Raw genomic sequence first — 20,296 nt, forward strand, 5'->3', positions numbered from 1 at the left:
TCTCTAATATGTAATTTCCCAACCTATACTGGAACCCGGGGTTGTTCCTGCCCAGATGCAGGACTCTACAGTTTCCCTTGTTAAATTTCATCAGGTTATTCCCCGCCCAACTCTCCAGCCTGCCCAGGTCCCGCTGGATGGCAGCACAGCCACCCCCACCGTTTCCCCCCTTTTCCCCCCGTTCCCCTGTTTTCCCCCGTTTCCCCCCCGTTTCCAGTCTGTGCATCGTGAACGACGAGCTGTTCGTCCGCCCCGCACCAGCGAGGAGATGCGCAAGGCGTTCCCGGCGCCCGCGCCCACCCCCTGTCCAGCCCCGCGCCCACGCCGGCCGCCTTCTCCATGCAGTCCGGCACAAACCTCGAGTGGTCCCAGAAGTCAGTCCTGGGGGAACACGGGGACCCCCAAATCCATCCCCCCTTTTCCCAAATTGGGACCCCCCAAACTCACCCTCTTACCCTCCCAGGTGCCTGCAGGACAACGACGGGCAGGTCTTCACACAGCTCAAGGTGGCTTTGGGGGCGGGGTCCCCTCATTTTGGGGGACATGGGGACACTGGTGGGGACATGGGGACACTGGTGGGGACATGGGGGCACCAGGGGGGCTGGGGACATGGGGACACTGGTGGGGACATGGGGGCACCAGGGGGGTTGGGGACATGGGGACACTGGGCTGAGCCACCCCCCCACTTCTCTTGCAGATGGAAGGCAAGATCCCAGAGGTGGCGTTTCTCAAGTGAGCGGCGCCTGCTCCTTCTCCTTCCCCCGGCGTTTTATTCCCCAGCGTTTTGTAAATAAATCGAGATATCAATAAAGTGATGCGTTTCAGTTTGGGGTGCGCTGCGCCTTGAAGGGGGGGGGTAAGGGCAGCTTGGCTTCAGGCCCGACATAAAGATGGCGGCCGGAAGTACGGCGGGTGTCCCGGAAGAGACGGCGGCCATGGCGGCGCCGCGGGTCCGTGCGGCGGCGGCAGCGCTGGACGCGGCCGTTCCGCGGGACGTCGTTCTGTTCCGCCACGACCGCGACCGCTTCTTCCGCCTGGCCGGGCTGTTCTGCGCCGGGCAGGGGCTGTTCTGGACCTACCTGGCTCATTTCGCCTTCACGGCGCTCCGCCCCGCCGCCGGCCCCGGGCCCGCCGACCCGCTGCGGCCCCGCGATCACAAATGGCGCTTGGGGTTCAGCGCTTCCTGCCTCACCCTCGGTACCGGCGCTGTGGGGAGCGGGGGCCGCGCCGCGCCGACCCCTCGCTCCATTCTCCCCCGTTCCCGTTCCCCCCGCAGGGTCCGTGGTCGTGGCGGCCGGTTGTTTGTTCCCGCTGCGCTCCGTCCGCCGGGTGACGCTGCTCCGCGGCGGCGCGGCCGTGACCATCAGCACCCACGGGCCGCTGGGGCTGGGCCGCGGTGCCACGTTCACCGTCCCGCTCCGCCACGTCTCCTGCCACGCTCACCGCTCCGAGGCCGCGGCCGCCGTCCCCATCAAGGTGCGGGGGCGCCCGTTCTTCTTCCTGCTGGACAAGCGCGGGGGGCAGCTCTGCCACCCCCGGCTCTTCGACATCACCGTGGGCGCGTATCGCAACCTCTAGGGCGGTTTAATTGCGGGAGGGGCCGGGATTGCTCGTTGTTCACCCCTTATCACCCCCAAATAAACCCTGAGCCGCTCACGCGTCCGTCTGTCCCGTGGGGAGAACATGGGGAGGCCCACTGCAGTTGCACCTTGTTGGGGCCACCGTGGAGCTGCAGATGGTGCTGATGGGTTTGGGGGTCCTGTGGCCCCTTCCCCAGCCTCATTAGTAGCCCCACCTGATGAAGGTGCTGGGATGCAGGCGTCTGGGTCCTCTCCTCAATCTTGACCAAAAAATCTCAGCACCCCAAAAAACTTCAGACACAGAGATAGGAAACAGCGAGATTTATTGGGGCAACCACAATCTGCTCATGGGCAACCACATCTTGACATCACGGGACAGACGCGGTGACGAACCCTCGGTGCCATTGGCGGACTGGATTTATTGACCAGTGGATCCGCTACAGCGTTCGGTGGGATCTCAGCGAGGGATGCTGATGGTCTGGTGATGCTGGCGATCAGAGCAGCAGCAGCAAGTACTCAGCCCTCGGCCACCGCCGCGTGCCCGATCACCAGCAGCTTCTGCGTGTAGCGGCCGCCGCGGCCCAGCCCGTGGTGCTGCGGGAAGCTGGTCTGGAGGCGCGGGCCCTGGCAGCGCCACCCGGCCTGCCGCCCCGCCATCACGAAGCTGAAGCAACCGGTACTTGGGGGACACGTGCGGCACGTGGAGCTGCAGCGCCCCGTGGGGTCTGTGCGGTAGGTGTGCGGTCACGGCGTCATCATTGTGCGGGCTCCCCGTGGAACTGACCGTCAGCTGCGGCATCTTGCGCGCGGCCCCGGTGGGCGGCGCGGCGGGTGCAACCGGGGGGTGGCGCGGCGGGGGTGCCGGTGCCGAAGCGCGTGGCCAAGCTCTTGCCAAAAGAGTCGAGCTCGGCATACGCGCGGTGCAGGGACGATGTGGGACCCTTGGGCGGCGCGTCGGTGTTGGTGCCGTCGTGGCGGACGCCGAGTTGCACCTTCATCTTCAGCAGCCGCTCTACCACCACCTACAAGGTGAATGGTGGTGGGACTGGGGGGTTCGCAGCCACATGGGGGATTCCCCCCAACAGCCCAATTGGGGATCCCCAAACAGCCAAACTGGGGTCCCCCGGTGCGGCGGCGCTCACCAGGATGGCGCCGTGCACCTTGTGCCCGTCAGCCTTGACCTGCGCATTGGACACCGAGCAGTCGTCCAGCACGGCCTGTAGGTTGGCCCATTGGCAGGGAGGTGTGGGTAGAGCACGCGCTCAACCGCCTGCGGACAGATGGACAGACAGATGGACAAATTGTGGGGATTGCCGTTACGTCTTTAAGTGTTCTCTTTAAGGGTTAGCTCTTTAAGGGTTATCTAATTAGTTCCCTGTATCAACGGGACCCAAAAACCAGCGCCGGGGGAGGTGGGGGAACTCCGGGCGGAACAGTTGTGTCGGGTCTCGCTTCCGCTGGGAGCCGAATGTGAGTGAACTGCTGGCGGAAGTACCGAGGGAAGGAAGGCGCGGCAGAGCACTTCCGCCCGCAGTTGGGCCGGTAATGCGGCCGCGAGAGGACGCGGGAGGACCTAACCCTTAAAGAGCCAACCCTCAATGAACGAACTAACCCTTAAAGAGCTGAACCTTAGTGAACAAACTAACCCTTAAAGAGCTGAACCTCGGTGAGATAACAACCCCCGTGGGGACACGCTGGGTGTTTGGCGCTCACCTTCCAGCCCAGCGCGTGCAGCCCGGCGCCGGCGCCGCAGCGCGAGCAGGATGTGCTGGCACAGGCCGCTCACCGCCTCGCCGTGTGTCCTGCGCGGGGTGGAAAAAACGCCGAAATCCTGCGGGTTTGGGCGGGTTTCGCCAAAAAAAGGAGGGATGCGCACCAGAAGATACGGCCGAGCAGCATGGCAGCATAGTTGCGCAGTGGCCAGTGGTCGCTGAGCGGGTTGATGGAGGCAGCCAGCGGCTCCAGCACGCAGTAAAGGACACTGGAGCTCAGGCTGCGCATGTAGGGGCCCAGGAACAGCAAGGGGTTGTGGAGGAGGCCGTGGGCCACATGGAGGACGCGGTGAAGCTGAGGGAGGTCATGGCTGATGGATTTGACCTGTGAGTGGGGGACCCAGGAGTTTGGGAGGGACCCAGGAGTTCAAGGAGACACAGGAGTTCGGGGGGGACCTCATCACTTGCCCCGCGCTCACCCTGCTTGACCACATAGACGCAATACGGCAGGAAGGCAGCGATCTTGGCGTTGCTCTGCAGGTCCTGCAGGGCCACCTGGGGATGGGGACACCCAGTGGAGGTGCTGGGAATTGTGGGGGGCTTGGGGGTGTCCATATTGCACCCACCTTCATGAGCTGCGCGTCGTCGCCCAGCACGGCACAGGTGACGTGGTGGTAGTACTTGAGGAGGTTGTCGCTCAGCGTGGACACGGCGCTGGGGACTGCAGGGATTGGGGGTGTCACCCCAAAATGGGGCATAAAATCAGAGATAATGTCAGGGGTTGTGTTGGTCAAATGGGCAAAATGGCGCCAAAATGGTGGAAAATGGGCTCAAAATGGCAGGAAATGAGCTCAAAATGGTGGCGACAAATGGGCTCAAAATGGGGGTGCCAAGTTGTCTCCAGATGGTGTAAACAAAAGTGCAATTTGAAGTTAATTTGGACAATTCTGTCAGGGATAATAAAAAGTCCTTCTTCAAATATGTTAACAACAAAAGGAGGGGCAAGGAAAACCTCCATTCTCTGTTGGACTTTGAGGGAAATATAGTTAATAAAGATGAGGAGAAAGATGAGGTACTTAATACCTACTTTGCCTCAGTTTTTACCAGTAAGACAGGTGGCCCTCAGGACAACTCATCTCTGGAGGTGGTTGACAGAGATAGGAACCCAAATAGGCCCCTTGTATTCCAGGAGGAAATAGTTGGTGATTTACTGAGCCATCTGGATCCTCACAAGTCAATGGGACCAGATGGGATCCATCCTAGGGTGATGAGGGAGTTGGCAGAAGAACTCGCCAAGCCGCTCTCCATCATCTTCCAACAGTCCTGGCTCACTGGGGAGGTCCCATATGATTGGAAATTGGCCAATGTTACCCCAGTCCACAAAAAGGGCTGCAAAGCTGACCCTGGCAACTACAGGCCTGTCAGCCTGACCTCGGTGCCTGGCAGGGTTATGGAGCAGATCATCCTGAATGGAATCACACAGCACCTTCAGGATGGACAAGGGATCAGACCCAGCCAGCATGGGTTTAGGAGAGGCAGGTCCTGTCTGACCAACCTGATCTCCTTTTATGATCAGGTGACTCACCTGGTGGATGAGGGGAAAGCCGTGGATGTGGTCTATCTGGACTTCAGCAAGGCCTTCGACACTGTCTCCCATAATATACTCCTGCAAAAGCTGGTAGCCCATGGCTTGGACAAGTGTACTCTACGCTGGGTTAAGAACTGGCTGGAGGGCCGGGCCCAGAGAGTGCTGGTGAATGGGGCTGCATCCAGCTGGCGGCCAGTCACTGGTGGTGTTCCCCAGGGGTCAGTGTTGGGTCCAGTCCCGTTTAACATCTTTATTGACGATTTAGATGAGGGGATTGAGACCATCATCAGCAAATTTGCTGATGACACCAAGTTGGGAGGGAGTGTCGACCTGCTGGAAGGCAGGAGGGCTCTGCAGAGGGATCTGGATAGACTGGAAAAATGGGCTGATTCCTATGGGATGAACTTCAATAAGGCCAAGTGCCGAGTGCTGCACTTTGGTCACAACAACCCCCTGCAGCGCTACAGGCTGGGCGCAGAGTGGCTGGAGAGCAGTCAGACTGAAAGGGACCTGGGGGACTAATGGACAGGAAGCTCAACAGGAGCCACCAGTGTGCCCAGGTGGCCAAGAAGGCCAATGGTGTCCTGTCCTGTATCCAAACCAGCGTGGTCAGCAGGCCAAGGGCAGTGATCCTTCCCCTGTGCTCTGCATTGGGGAGGCCACGCCTGGAGTGTTGTGTTCAGTTCTGGGCCCCCCAGTTCAGGAAAGAGATTGAAGTGCTGGAGTGGGTCCAGAGAAGAGCAACAAGACTGGGGAAGGGACTGGAACACAAGCCCTATGGGGAGAGGGTGAGCGGGCCGGGCTTGTTTAGTCTGGAGAAGAGGAGGCTTAGAGGTGAGCTCATCACTCTCTAGAACTACCTGAAAGGAAGTTATAGCCAGGTGGGGACTGGTCTCTTCTCCCAGGCATCAGCAATAGGACAAGGGGCCATGGGCTTCAACTCTGCCAGGGGAAATTTAGGCTGGATATTAGAAAGAAATTCTTTACAGAGAGAGTGGTCAGGCATTGGAATGGCTGCCCAGGGAGGTGCTGGACTCGCCGTCCCTGGAGGTTTTTAAACTGAGATTGGACATGGCACTTAGTGCCATGATCTAGTAAACGGACTAGAGTTGGACCAAGGGTTGGACTCGACGATCTCTGAGGTCTTTTCCAACCCAGTCGATTCTGTGATTCCTCATGCATATGGTGGAGGAGCCGACTAGGAGAGGTGCACTGCTGGATCTCATCCTCACTAACAAGGAGGGTCTGGTCGAAGCAGTAAAGGTTGAGGGCTGCCTGGGTTGCAGTGACCACGAGATGGTGGAGTTCAGCATCTTGTGTGGCAGGAACAGAATAGCAAGTAGAATTGCAACCCTGGACTTTAGCAGGGCTAACTTTGGCCTTTTCAAGCAACTGCTGGGGGAAATCCCATGGGCAAGACTGCTTGAAGGAAAAGGGGCCCAAGATAGCTGGGTGGCATTCAGAGATTGCTTCTTCCACGCTCAGGATCAGAGCATCCCCACACGTAGGAAGTCAAGGAAGGGAGCCAGGAGGCCTGCGCGGTTGAATAGGGAGCTGTTGGGTATGCTCAAGCAGAAGAGGAGAGTTTACAGGTCATGGAAGCAGGGGCTGGCCACTTGGGAGGAATATAAGGCTGCTGTTAGAGGATGTAGGAAGGCAGCTGGGATAGCCAAGGCCTCCTTAGAATTACAGCTGGCGAGAGGGGTCAAGGACAGCAAAAAGAACTTTTTCAAATACATAGCAGATAAAACTAATACCAGAGGTGATGTAGCCCCACTGATGAATGGGGTGGGTGCCCTGGTGGCAGAAGATACAGAGAAGGCAGAATTACTGAATGCGTTCTTTGTCTCTGTCTGCTCTGCCGGAGGCTGTCCTGGGGAGCCCCGTACCCCTGAGACCCCGGATTAAGCCAGGTCAATGGAGGAGTTTGCTTTAGTCGATGAGGACTGGGTTAGGGAGCAATTAAATAGTCTGGACATTCATAAATCCATGGGTCCAGATGGGATGCATCCGCGGGTGCTGAGGGAGCTGGCTGAAGTCATTGCTGGACCACTCTCCATCATCTTTGCCAAGTCTTGGGAAACGGGAGAGGTGCCCGAGGATTGGAGGAAAGCAAATGTCACTCCAGTCTTCAAAAAGGGCAAGAAGGAGGACCTGGGTAATTATAGACCGGTCAGCCTCACCTCTGTCCCTGGGAAAGTAATGGAACAGCTTATCCTTGGTGCCATCTCAAGGCATATCAAGGATAAGAGGGTTATTAGGGGCAGTCAGCATGGCTTTACCAAGGGTAGGTCATGCTTGACCAACCTCATAGCCTTTTATGAGAATGTAACAAGGTGGATGGATGATGGCAGAGCGGTGGATGTGGTCTACCTTGACTTCAGTAAAGCCTTTGACACAGTCTCCCACAGCATCCTCACAGCTAAGTTGAGGAGATGTGGTCTAGACAATAGAGTAGTGAGGTGGGTTGCAAACTGGCTTAAGGAGAGAAGCCAGAGAGTGGTAGTCAATGGTGCGGAGTCCAGTTGGAGGCCAGTATCTAGTGCAGTGCCTCAGGGGTCAGTACTGGGGCCAGTATTATTCAATATATTCTGTGGGACAGCATTTGGCTGGCCTCAGCAAAGCTCCCAGCACTTATCAATTGGTAAAAGGAGATGTGCTGGAGCTTGTTGGTCGCAGGCCATGGGAAGGATAGAGGCGAGAACCTTAATTAGAAGGAGGGGAGAGTGTTGATTTTATGTTCAGACGAGGTTCACAAGTTAATAAGGTTGTTCTGAAAAAGGGGACTCTTGTTTCTGTCTAGGGAAGATTGTTTTGGTTGGGGTAGTAACTGTTTGGGAAAATGCTCAAACTATAGTTCCCCAGCCCTTACAAATACAGACAGACATAAGAAACTTACATGATGTACAGAGATTGTTGGGAACAATTAATTGGGTCCGACCGCTGTTAGGAATTACTAATACAGACTTAAAGCCTTTATTTGAACTGCTAAAAGGAAGCACGGACTTATGTGCACCTCGTAGCCTCGGACCAGAAGCTGTTGACTCCTTACAGAAAGTTGCTACAGCAATTACTCATAGGCAAGCGCATCGTTGGGCACCTGAGTTGTCTTTTTATCTGATCATTCTGAATCCTGCTAGACAGCCGTGTACCCGGCAACCCCATGCGCTGATATTCCAATGGGACTCACAGAAATAAGATCCCTTATTAATCATTGAATGGGTTTTTCTACCAAATCAATCTACAAAAACTATTTTTACGCAACATGAAATGTTTGCTTCTTTAATAATTAGAGCCAGACAACGTTCATTAACGTTTTCGGGAACAGATTTTGCTTGTATCTGCTTACCTGTAACCACTTTATATTTGCAGTGGCTTTATCAACAGTCAGATGCCTTTTGCACTGCGTTAGCTGATTACACGGGTCAACTCACGTCCCACCCACCTTCGCATAAACTGTTTAATGTTGACTTCCACCTCATCTCTATACTGAAAAGAAACTACCAGCCATTAAAAGCCCTTACTGTCTTTACAGATGGATCTGGGAAATCCCATAAATCAGTTATCCTGTGGTGGAACGATCAGCAAGGGCGATGGGACTCAGACGTACAAACCGTTCCTGGCTCTCCCCAGATAGTAGAGTTGACGGCAGTTGTTCGAGCCTTTCGGAGGTGTCTGCACCACTTAACATTATCACTGATTCAGCTTATGTTGCAGGAATTGTTGAATGAGCTGAAGCATCTGTATTACGTGATGTAATGCATTCTGACTTATTTGTTTTATTGCAGGAGCTTATTTTTCTCTTAGACTCCTGTCCTCATCCTTACTTTGTTATGCATGTCAGATCACACACTTCTCTACCTGGCTTTATTGCAGAAGGGAACCGACGAGCTGATTTGCTGACTTTACCAATGCAAGTATTACCGGATCGCGTGGCACAGGCTAAACTTAGCCATTCCTTTTTTCAACAGAATGCTGGAGGTCTCAAACGACAGTTTGGCCTCACTTCCCAACAAGGGGCTAATATTATTGCTGTATGCCCCGACTGTCAGAAACACTCTTTTCCATCAATGGCAGGAGGAGTTAATCCCAGAGGACTGCAGAGCTTACAGTTATGGCAAATGGACGTTACGCATTATCCGGAGTTTGGTAACTTGAAATATGTCCATTCTTCTATTGACACCTTTTCAGGTGCTTTGTTCGCTTCTTGTCACACAGGGGAGAAGACGCGTGGTGTTCAAAAACATTTGATGGGTGCTTTTGCCACCTTGGGTATACCCTCTCAAATAAAAACAGATAATGGCCCTGCGTATGTCTCGGCCGCTATAAAAACCTTTCTTGACTCTTGGGGTGTGATCCACACTACTGGCATCCCTCATTCCCCTACAGGCCAATCCCTGATCGAACGCTCTCATCAATCTTTAAAACGTTTATTACAACAACAGAAAGGGGGAGTAGGGACTGCCACCCTGAGGAATGTCTACAGAAAGCTTTGTATGTTTTTAATTTTTTAAATTGTTCTTTGTTAGATAGCAACCCTCCGATAGTCCAATATTTTAACACGAATGCTTCACTTGAGGTGCGGGTTAAGGCCCCAGTATTGGTTCGTGATCCAGAAACAGGTAAAGTAATGGGACCGTATCCCCTTATCACATGGGGCAGAGGTTATGCTTGTGTCTCCACAGAGAAAGGCCCTTGATGGATTCCGGCAAAGAGTGTACGACCCTTCCGTGAATCCCGACCACAATCACCTGGAGAGAACCCGATCACCCTCCAGACCAGCTGTTCGAGCAACAAACTGGTGAATCTCCTGAGGACACTGGTGTGACAGTTGCTTAGAAAAGGAAGCTGATGTAGCTAAAGTTTTGCTTGTCACAGGGCACGCACCGTTGGGGAGTAGTCGTTATTTACATGACTGTATAGATTGGGCCTATTTAGTGTCGAAAAAGGCAGAGGAGGTGTTAGTTTGTGATCTAGAGTGTAGTAAAACAAACCTGGTGCCCGCTATATGGGCTGTTATTAAGCAAGATTGGGATTGGACGAAAGAAAGATGCAGAAAACAATTTGCGTGGAAACTAAAGGGGGGCAGAAAGTTGCTTTTAGAATATTTCTTTTAATGATTACGTTAGAGGTTGCGCGAAGCCACCCACTCTTAGCTGTACTGCCCCAGGTTAATGTATGGGTAACACTAGCAAATCTCACTGGACAAGACACCTTGTGTCTCGCTGCTGCCTCTCCTAATAATCCCTTTTCTACATGCCTTGTAGGACTGCCACTAGATAAATGGCCCATACCTGATAAGGTGAGAAAAGCCTTTCCAACCTTGGCTCCCAATTTAACCAATAACTGGGATGCCTGGACCCTTTTTCTCCGGCATGCTGCTTTAGAGCCACAAGAAATTGAGTTGCTTGGATCAATAAAGATGGATTTCTGTGTTAGGTTTAACTATACAGGAACAAATCAGTCTAAGGTATGGGATGTCTCTCCTGTCCATCCCGTTTTTAAAAATGCTACTACTTGGTGTAATTACACAGCAACAAACTTGTCTAGATCTAGCAATGCTCCACTTTTATTACCGTCAGGGATATTTCTTATTTGCGGGGATAGAGCATGGCCTGTTGTCCCTTCTCATATAAAAGGAGGTCCGTGTAGCCTTGGACGCCTTTCTGTCTGTCCTGACTCCTGATACATCCATGATTCTACAACACCATCTTTCTCGCAGAACAAAGCATAGCATCCATGCATATACCCCCGATTGTGATGATAATGTGAAGTTTTGGTCTTTTAGCCAACACGTCACCTCTCTTTTAACACCTGGAGCTGCAAAAGCATTAGCAACATTAGATAAGCTTGGCTGCTGGCTGCTAAACAAACGAACGCTACTAGCAATGCATTGTCTGGTCTTTTATTAGATGTAGATAGTGTTCGTCATGCTACATTGCAAAATAGAGCTGGTATGGATTTTTTGCTTCTAGCGCAAGGCCACGGTTGTGAGGATTTTGAAGGCATGTGTTGTATGAATCTCTCTGACCACTCGGAATCAATTCATGCTCGTATTCAACAGCTTAAAGCTGGGATCTCTAAGCTTCAATGAAATGATAGTTGGGATTGGTTAGATAAACTTTTTGAAGGATGGGGATTGTCAGGATGGTTAAGGAGTCTTGTGAAGATGGTTGTATATGTTTTGGCAGTTTTTATTCTCCTGTTACTCTTTTTGCCTTGTTTGTTGCAATGCCTACAAAAGTTTATTGCGCGTTCTATAAAAAGAGTTCTTCTTGTGCAAAAGGAAGGGGGAGATGTGGGACAGCATTTGGCTGGCCTCAGCAAAGCTCCCAGCACTTATCAATTGGTAAAAGGAGATGTGCTGGAGCTTGTTGGTCACAGGCCATGGGAAGGATAGAGGCGAGAACCTTAATTAGAAGGAGGGGAGAGTGTTGATTTTATGTTCAGACAAGGTTCACAAGTTAATAAGGTTGTTCTGTAAAAAGGGGACTCTTGTTTCTGTCTAGGGAAGATTGTTTTGGTTGGGGTAGTGACTGTTTGGGAAAATGCCTTAGCACCAGCCAGTCTGTACAGTGTAGACCAATCAGTTGTAACGCGGTAACAGAGACACCAATCAGCTCGCAGCACGTTGCTGAGGAAAAGTATAAATGTATGTGAAGCACACTAATAAAGCGGACATTTTGTTTGCATCAAACTGCGTCCCGTCTCTCAATCGCGGCAATATTCATTAATGATTTAGACGAGGGAATAGAGTGACTGTCAGCAAGTTTGCTGATGACACCAAGCTGGGAGGAGTGGCTGACACTGGAAGCTGTGCTGCCATCAGAGACCTGGGCAGGCTGGAGAGCTGGGCGGGGAATAACCTGATGAAATTTAACAAGGGAAAGTGTAGAGTCCTGCATCTGGGCAGGAACAACCCCGGGTTCCAGTATAGGTTGGGAGATTACATATTAGAGAGCAGTGTAGGGGAAAGGGCCCTGGGGGTCCTGGTGGACAACAGGATGACCATGAGCCAGCACTGGGCCCTTGTGGCCAGGAAGCCAATGGTACCTGGGGTGTATTAGAAGAGGGGTGGTTAGTAGATCGAGAGAGGTCCTCCTGCCCCTCTACTCCGCCCTGGTGAGACCACACCTGGAATATTGTGTCCAGTTCTGGGCCCCTCAGTTCCAGCAGGACAGGGAACTGCTGGAGAGGGTCCAGCGTAGGGCAACCAAGATGATTAAGGGAGTGGAGCATCTCCCTTATGAAGAAAGGCTGAGGGAGCTGGGTCTCTTTAGTTTGGAGGAGACTGAGGGGTGACCTTATTAATGTTTATAAATATATAAAGGGTGAGTGCCATGAGGATGGAGCCAGGCTCTTCTCGGTGGCAAACAATGATAGGACAAGGGGTAATGGGATCAAACTGGAACACAGGAGGTTCCACTTAACTTTGAGAAAAAACTTCTTCTGAGTAAGGGTGGCAGAGCCTGGAACAGGCTGCCCAGGGGGGTTGTGGAGTCTCCTTCTCTGCAGACATTCAAAACCCGCCTGGACATGTTCCTGTGCGACCTCACCTGGGCGTTCCTGCTCCAGCAGGGGGATTGGACTGGATGACCTTTTGAGGTCCCTTCCAATCCCAAACATACTGTGATGTCCCCAACCCCGCCAATCCGGGCCGCTCACCTCCACGTTGCTCCAGCGCAGCGCCTGGTTAAAATCCTTCACCGTGAGTCTCCGCCGCCCCGTGTGTTTCATGAACTGGGAGCTGTTCTGGGGGGCGACGGACACACAGAGCCGGCTCCGTCAGCGGCGCTGTGAGCGGGCCCGAGCCCGCCCCGCCCCGCCGGCCGTACCTGCGTGCCCTCCCGCAGCCGGTAGCAAACGTCCTCGGCCAACAACGCCGCCACTTCGTCTCTGAGCTCCAGCCCGGTGCTTTCCGCCACCAGCCGCACGGATTCCCGCGGCAGCTGCTCGGAGCGCCGCTCCTCCCACTCCGCCATGGCTACCAGAGGCCCCGCCCACCCCGCCCCCGGCCACGCCTACCCCAGCCACGCCCACCTCGCCGGTCCTCCCGCCCCGCCATAGCTGCCACAGGCCCCGCCCACTCCCCCCCTGGCCCCGCCCACCTCGGGAGTCAGTACAGCACCCTATTGAAACAGAGAAAGGAAGACGGAAAGGAAAACGGAAAGGAAGACATGGTTGTGGCAACACTCAGATGTTAATTACATTTTTGATTTGCGAGTCTAAGCACAGGCTGTCTGAGCCCCGGGGTTCCCGCACCCCAGCTTTTGAGATCCGGCGCTTGGCCGAGCCTCTGCATGAGGACAAAAAACATCCCCATCCCTGCAGGAAACAGCTGAGAGCTCGCCTGCATCACGTTAGCACCCCAAACCCCCAAGGCTGCCCTATAGATACACTATAGATCCCTCCGCCAGGGAATTTGCCCTGGACTTGGGGACAACGAAGCGAGGACGGAAGGACCCGAAGGCGCAGGACAGAGAGAGAGACGAAGAGGGGACGAAAAGAACCGAAGGCGCAGGGCGGAGAGAGCCGAAGGCGGCGAGGCCGGAAAGAACCGAAGCGGGGACGGAACAACCCGAAGGCGCAGGGAGGAGAGAGACGAAGCGGGGACGGAAATAGCCGAAGAGGTAACGAGCGAGTGCGGAAACAACCGAGCGTTGCCGGGGCGAGCCGAGGAGGAGGGGTGGAGAGCCGAGCGCTTCCGAACGGCGCCGAAGCGCGGACGGGGACACCCGAGCGCTTCCGAACGGCGCCGAAGCGCGGACGGGGACACCCGAGCGCTTCCGAACGGCGCCGAAGCGCGGACGGGGAATCCCGAGCGCTTCCGAACGGCGCCGAAGCGCGGACGGGGAATCCCGAGCGCTTCCGAACGGCGCCGAAGCGCGGACGGGGAAACACCCGAAGCAGCGGGGAAGCCGGGAAGATGGAGGCGCCGGGTCCGGATCCCCCGTGCGGCCTCTGCGGAGCCGCCGCCGCCCCGTACACCTGCCCGCGCTGCAACCGCCGCCTCTGCTCCCTCCGCTGCTACCGCGCCCATGGTGGCTGCTCCGAAGCTTTTTACCGCGAGCAGGTGCTGCAAACCCTCCGTTCCGACCGGGGTCCCCCGCCGGCTCTCCCCGGCCTGGGGGCCGCCTTGAGGCGGCCGCGCCCGCTACGCGAGGCCGAGGCTTCAGGGGGGTGCGAAGGCCGCGGGCTGTGGGGATCGCTTAGCGCGGCGGAACGAGCTGCTTTCCAGCGGTTGATCCGCACGGGGGAGGCGGCAAAACTGATTCCGGCGTGGAGACCGTGGTGGTGGCACCGAAATAAAGGTAAAAACGAGGATAAATATGAACATAAGGATGAGGATGAAGATGAGGATGAGCCGCAAATTGCTCCACCACCTGCCGTCCCCTCATCCATCCCCGCACTGAGCTCCTTCCCGGCACCTCCGCCGTCCCCATTGCTGCGTTTCCAGCTGCCCAACGTCCTCTTTGGCTACGTCTTCGCCTTGAGCCTCCACGGAGGGGACGAGTCGCTGGTGCCGGAGCTGCCGGGCGCCGCCATCGACGTGGCGGCCGCGCTCAGGATGCGCCGGGCGTTCAGATCCACCGCCGAGGCCCTTCGAGCCGCCCGGGATGATGCGAAGGGCGCCGGGTACCCGACGGGTCCATTGGGAGATGCTGGGACCGTCCTGGCTGTGGCGGAGCTGCTGGAGGGGCCTGGGGACAATAGCGATAATTACACCCAAAATAACGCTGCTAATTACAACAATAGTTACGTAATCATGGCTCTGGCACACCTGGAGCAGTTGTTGAGCCAGGGACGACTTAATTTGGACGCTAACGAGCGCCAAACGTTTGTTAACGCGCAGAGGAAGTGCCGCTTCCTAATGAGCTGGAGCCAGGAGGCACCAATGGGGACGATGATGGAGCTGGCGAGGGAGACGAGGGAGGTTGTTAATGAGCTAATTAGCGCTAATGAGGGGATGGGGCAGGGGGAGATCTTTAGTGCCTATGAAGGGAGGGGGAGGCGACTAATTGAGGAGCTTGATTGAGGTTAATGAGGTCGTCAAGGAAACCATTTAATGAACATCCCGAGAAGCTGCTCATTAAGGAACTAAACTAATTAACATCCAGAGAAGCAGCTCGTTAAGGAACCAGCTAATGAACATCCAGAGGATCAATATCCAGAGAAGCAGCTCATTAAGGAATCTGACTAACAAACATCCAGAGAAAAGCTGCTTATTAAGGGCTGAGCTATGAGTGGGGGAGTCTGGTCATTAATGACTCCGCCGAACTGGGGGTGGCTTGTTAAGGGCCAACATTTAATTAACATAATAACGAATAAACGTAATTACTATAGAGCGGGAGCTGCTAATTGGTGGGGGGGCTAATTAACCCATTGACCCCCAGAGGGGACCCAGGCGTCTGGGGCATGGTCCAAGGACGCCACGCCCACTGCCCGCTGATGGGGTGAGTGGTTCTGTGTGTGTGGCTCTGCCTCTCCGCGGCTCCGCCCCCTCCTGCTGATTGGCTGAGCAGTTTTGCGTGTGGCTCTGCCTTCTCCCCGCGGCTCCGCCCCTTCCTGCTGATTGTCTGAGCGGTTCTGTTTCTGGCTTTGCCCGTCCCACTGATTGCCTGAGTGCTTCCATGTGTGGCTCCGCCCCCTTACCCGCGGCTCCGCCCCCTCGCATTAATTGGCTGAGCTGTTCCGCATGAGGCTCCGCCCCCTCCTCGAGGCTCTGCCCCCTCCCGGCTCTTAAAGCGACAGTGACCCCGAGATTGGGGGTGGCGCCAATAATTTATTTGATTATTTGGGGGGTCCCAGTGACATTGGGGGGGGACACGGGGGTTGTCCAGGAGTTCGGGGGGATCCCAGGAGTTTGGGAAGGACCCAGGAGTTTAGGAGGGACGCAGGAGTTCAGGAGGGACCCAGGAGTTCAGGAAAGGAACCCAGGAGTTCGAGAAAAAGGGGACCCAGGAGTTCAGGAAAAGGACCTCGGAGTTTGGGAGGGACCCAGGAGTTCAGGAAGGATCCAGGAGTGCAGTGAACTCTTTCCCTTTGGCTCATTATGTTGAATTGACTGGAACCCAAGCTGCCAAGTTGATTGAAACCAGACTGGTTCCCCCCTTTTGCTGTAAATCTTCGTTATCTCGTCTTCTCAAGTTTACAGTTGGTGCCTCAAGTTTACATCTAGGTGCTGTAAAACTTCTTATCTTGGCATTCAATGAGGTTCTGTTTTTACTTAACATAATTGGTTACATAAAGCTCTAAACTAGGCACCCTTAAAGTGTTAGTTAGTTCCCTCCATCACAAAGCCTGTGTGGTATGGAGGGCGATGACTAAAGTGTAAATACGGAGAGGCCTGGCAAATTGACTATATCACACTGACACAAACCCACCACGGCAAGAGCTCTGTGGAAGCCACCACCAGATGACTGGAAACATGCACTGTGCCCCACGGCACTGCCCGCAACCCTGTCCTGGGCCTTGAAAAGCAAGTCCTGTGGCGACATGGGACACCATGGGGAGTAATTTAGGGTTCTGCTCACTGCAGAACAGCGTTTAGATTTCTTAAAGACAAGTGCAACTTCAAGAATTCAGTGGCAGGTTCACTCTGTTATTTACTGCATGGGGGAAATATGGCGAGCCGAATGCTGCTGGCCTTCTCTCCCGGTGCCTGTACCAGTTCACGAAGCAAACTCCCTGATAACCGTTCGCTCTGGAGTCTGTGTCCTGGAGCTCCGAGGACAAACTCTCAGGTGAGGCCATATCCGTCACAGTTCACACTGTCGGGATTCTTCTCTCCCTGATAACTGTTCACTCCAGAGTCTGTATTTTCAAGCTTTGAAGACAAACTTTCAGGGGAGGCCTGTATCCGTTTGCAAAAGCAAACTTTCAGGCATTCCCTTTCTGATAACCATTTGCTGTAGAGTCCGTGTTTAAAGCTCCAGTGGCAAACTTCTCTGATTCCACGTGGGCTTTGTTGTGTTCAGCTGTAGACATCGTTTATTGTCCATAACCTTGCAGGTGCTGTTTTGCCTGAACACAAATTCCTTTCTTCTCAGCGACGTGCAATATAGGACTTATCTTCTAAGTGTTCAGTGTAGTTTGTAGTTGCTTTTGGTAGATATGAGCAGCACTTTACAGCTTAATTTTAGCAAATACAGTTTCCCAAGTAACATGAAAAAAAGAGTATATTAAAAATCATACAACCTTATGTCCGTAAAGAATTGATTATATTTAGTGTGCCTCTACTTAAGGTAAATGATTAATATTAAATTGGTCTCATCCACTGACCTGTGAGTAGTAAAACCATTGCCATACAGCTCACTTATTTAGCAGGGAGAGCTCACAGTGGGCTCATCCAGGCTGTCGTGTTTATGGAATGAAGTGATTGACTTGTAGCCAAATTGCACACAGTAGGAAAAGTGTGTCTGAGACTTGTGCACTCACAAGTTACCGGCATTCAGTTGCTCTTCTGCTTCGCTGTGGGTCTCCTGGCAGGAGTTCTTGGCCTGGTTACGGCTCAGGCCCTTCCCTCCTCTGGAGCCTGGACCCAACTGCTGTGGGTTTGGCTGGGGGCGACTGGGGGATCGAGTGCATCTGCCACCCCTGGCAGCCCAGAGAGAACTGAGCCAGACAACGGGACTCCTTTCCGCAACATCCTCATAGATGGATGCTCCTGGAGCAAGGAGCGAGGCATTGAGTAGGTCTGTGATGTCCCCACCATGCACCAGCTGCTGGGAAAATGGAGCGGTGCAGCAGACTGTTCAAGACTGTGCTCAGAACAATGGGTGCTGGAACTTTTAGAAACGGATTGAAATTTGAAACAGACAGGTGCCCAGGGCTGAGCTGGCCTGTGCCTCCCAAGGGCACACCCTGGCCTCCCTCCCCAGGCGCAGGGTCACAGTGGGGCCCTTTGTGACCTCACTTGGTGACACCCACTGCCCTGCACGTGCTCAGCGCAGCTGCGGGCCCAGCCCACACTGTCCGACAGGACGGTGACGAGACAGGGTGTGAGCACGGAGCTGGCGAGAGCCCCCGAGCGTAGCCCACGTCTTTCAGAGAATCGGAGAATCTTTTTGGTTGGAAGAGACACTTAAGATCATCGAGTCCAACCACAACCTAGCTCTAGCTGCCCCCGGCAGACTGTCTGCTGCCCCTGGCAGACTTGGAGCAAGGAGCTCCTGAGCGCAGCTCACGTCTTTCCCCAACGAGGAGCACAAGAGCGCAGCCCAAACCTTTCATCGCTGCCTCTGGCAGAGCTGCAGCACCAAGGCGTTTTGCCGAAGAATCCGCCTTCCCCATCCTTAGTCGTAGCCTTTGTCTGCAAAATGGCGGAGAGACCCCCCAGCCGACCTAGGCTGGCCTGGCAGGAGGAGGTTGGGGCTCCCCAGGAGGTCAGATCTCCACTGGACCCCAACCAGGTTGATGTGGTCCAGCCACTGAAGATCGGTGAGTGAGGGGCCCTGATTGTCTGGCCAGGGTGGGGCCCAGCTATCGCTTTCTGCTCCACGCCGGGCTCACGTTTCTCCTCACGCTGGCAGGGGGTTCCCATGGGTGGTGATTGTGCTCCCTGAAGTCCAGGGCTGCTCTGAGCTGGGAGCTGGCGCCAGCACAGCTTCTGCGGGCAGAGGGGACCCAGCTCCTGCTCCAGGGCACTGGCAGCCAGAGGCAGCTGGGCGGGCAGGAGGCAGCCGTGCTGCGGGACGGGGACCTTTCCTGCCCGTCTGAAGCGAGTTCCTCACCCGCTGCACCGGGCGCTTTCCCCGTCCTGCCTGGCTCCAGCATCTCAGCCCGTCTGCCGGGCACCCTGCAGCCCTGACACGCATGGGAAGACCGTGCCAGGGCAGCGGGCACTGGGATGGACATGGGGCAGATCTCCTTCCTCTGCTCTGTCCTGCCTGCAAACCCTCTCTGCAGCCCTCCCTGCTCTCCTCCTTTATTAGATGCTGCCTGGTTACCTGTCTACCAATTCGAAAGGACACGCGTGGACTCCATCGTGTCCTTTGTCAGCAGCCCAGAAAAGGTAACCATGGCCGTTTGGAAGGCGGCTGAGCCCGTGTCTGCTGCCAGGGGCTCTGCTGCGGGGACTGGAGGGTGCTGGCTGGGCAGAGCTGCTGCTCCCAGGGCGCTAATTGGCACTGCACCCCCATGCTGTGGTGCCGCTGGCCGTGTGTCCCCATCTCACACTCCCTGTTTGTCTCTCTGTCCCCTGGCTGCCAGGAGGAGAGCCAGAAGATTCCATTTCTTCAGAACATTTGTGACCTGTGCTACAACAGCAAGCGCCGCGGCCCTCCACAGGGCCTAGATCTCTTCTGCCAGAGATACGGCCTGGCAGAGAATATCAAGGTGAGGGGATACGTGGCGTCTCTGGGGAAGGGGGCGATGCCCCCGGCACCCTGTGAGGACAGCGCTGGGCAGGGCCAGGGGCTGGTGGCGCTGGGTGCTGGCAGCTGCCAGGTCCCATCCCGGCTGTGCTCTGCAGGTGCTGCTGGAAGAAGAGCCCAGGAACAAACTGCGCACGGCGGTGCGGTGGAACGCCATGCTTGCCATCGCCGAACTGAGGTACCTGCCCATCCCTCCCGGGGACCCCTGCACGAGATCTCGAGGCACTGCTCCAAATACCAAAGTGTGACTGGCTCCTCTCTCTTTGCAGCGCAGTGGAAAGGGCGCTGGAGGGCAAGGAGGCAAGCCTCCTCCAAGCCTGCTTTTCTAGTGTCTTCTTGCTTCCTCCAGAAGAGAAAATGCAGGATATGGGCCGTTATCTCTTCTTAAAAGTAAGTGCTTGGTGAACTACAGGACCCAACAGTCCCTCTGGCGGCTCCCTGTTCACCCCGTGCTGATATATAACCAGAAAGACAAGGCAGGGTTGGTCTCAGCTCTGCTTTCACACCCTCATGCCTTCATCTGCTGACAGTTGGCCTGGCCACATCCAGCGCCAATTGCTGCTCCGCCCGTAGCAGATTATTTGCCCCTGAGTCTCTCCCAGGCACAGCAAATCAGCACAGGAGTTGCCTCTTGGCACTGAGCGTTCCTATCAGTTCCCCCTGTGTGAAACAGATGGCAGGAAACACGGCCAAAATTCGTTGTCTTCTTGCAGACCATGGAAGCCATGGACAACATGCTGCAGGCATTGGTGCTCGGCTCTTCAGCCTCCAGAGTCAGCGAGCTGCTCCAGAATATCTTCCAGGTCTGGCGTGTGCAAAGAGTGGGCTTCACAAGGGCTGTTCCTCACCCTGGGGGACTGGGTGTCCACTCTGGAGTGGACAGTCCCACCCGGTGCCGTGCAGAGAGCGCTGCCGGGAGGGTGCCCACCTTCCCGGGTAACCAGGGGCTGCCCGCCAGGCTCTTCCACAGCACAGTGGCCGCAGAGGGTGGCATCTGCCTTCTTGCGTGGCCACAGGCGGGCCCAGGGCATTTGTTCCAAG

The 20,296-nt window shown here is 55.1% G+C and overlaps 3 protein-coding genes across 3 annotated transcripts; 2 read left to right on the forward strand and 1 right to left on the reverse strand.

Moving 5' to 3' along the window:
• The first annotated feature begins 658 nt into the window (after window positions 1-658).
• Window positions 659-2,215, forward strand: LOC309448283 (transmembrane protein 223-like). The gene is made up of 2 exons (XM_082069692.1): window positions 659-1,197; window positions 1,277-2,215. Exons 1-2 carry the CDS (start codon window positions 891-893, stop codon window positions 1,576-1,578), a joined length of 609 nt encoding a protein of 202 aa, XP_081925818.1. The 5' UTR covers window positions 659-890; the 3' UTR covers window positions 1,579-2,215.
• Window positions 2,097-12,862, reverse strand: LOC309448361 (TAF6-like RNA polymerase II p300/CBP-associated factor-associated factor 65 kDa subunit 6L; the record flags this gene model as incomplete). The annotated part of the gene is given in 12 exon segments (XM_082069833.1): window positions 2,097-2,305; window positions 2,365-2,602; window positions 2,723-2,814; window positions 2,817-2,850; window positions 3,294-3,330; window positions 3,332-3,382; window positions 3,457-3,677; window positions 3,772-3,777; window positions 3,779-3,847; window positions 3,919-4,121; window positions 12,524-12,632; window positions 12,716-12,862. Coding segments are annotated over 12 exon segments (1,416 nt in total).
• A 901-nt stretch (window positions 12,863-13,763) lies between these two features.
• LOC309448350 (zinc finger HIT domain-containing protein 2-like) lies at window positions 13,764-15,071 on the forward strand. The gene has a single exon (XM_082069821.1). It carries the CDS (start codon window positions 13,807-13,809, stop codon window positions 14,914-14,916), a length of 1,110 nt encoding a protein of 369 aa, XP_081925947.1. The 5' UTR covers window positions 13,764-13,806; the 3' UTR covers window positions 14,917-15,071.
• The last annotated feature ends 5,225 nt before the right edge of the window (window positions 15,072-20,296 follow it).

The sequence above is a fragment of the Streptopelia decaocto genome, assembly GCF_964273445.1.
Source record: "Streptopelia decaocto genome assembly, chromosome: 20".
Lineage (NCBI taxonomy): Eukaryota > Metazoa > Chordata > Aves > Columbiformes > Columbidae > Streptopelia > Streptopelia decaocto.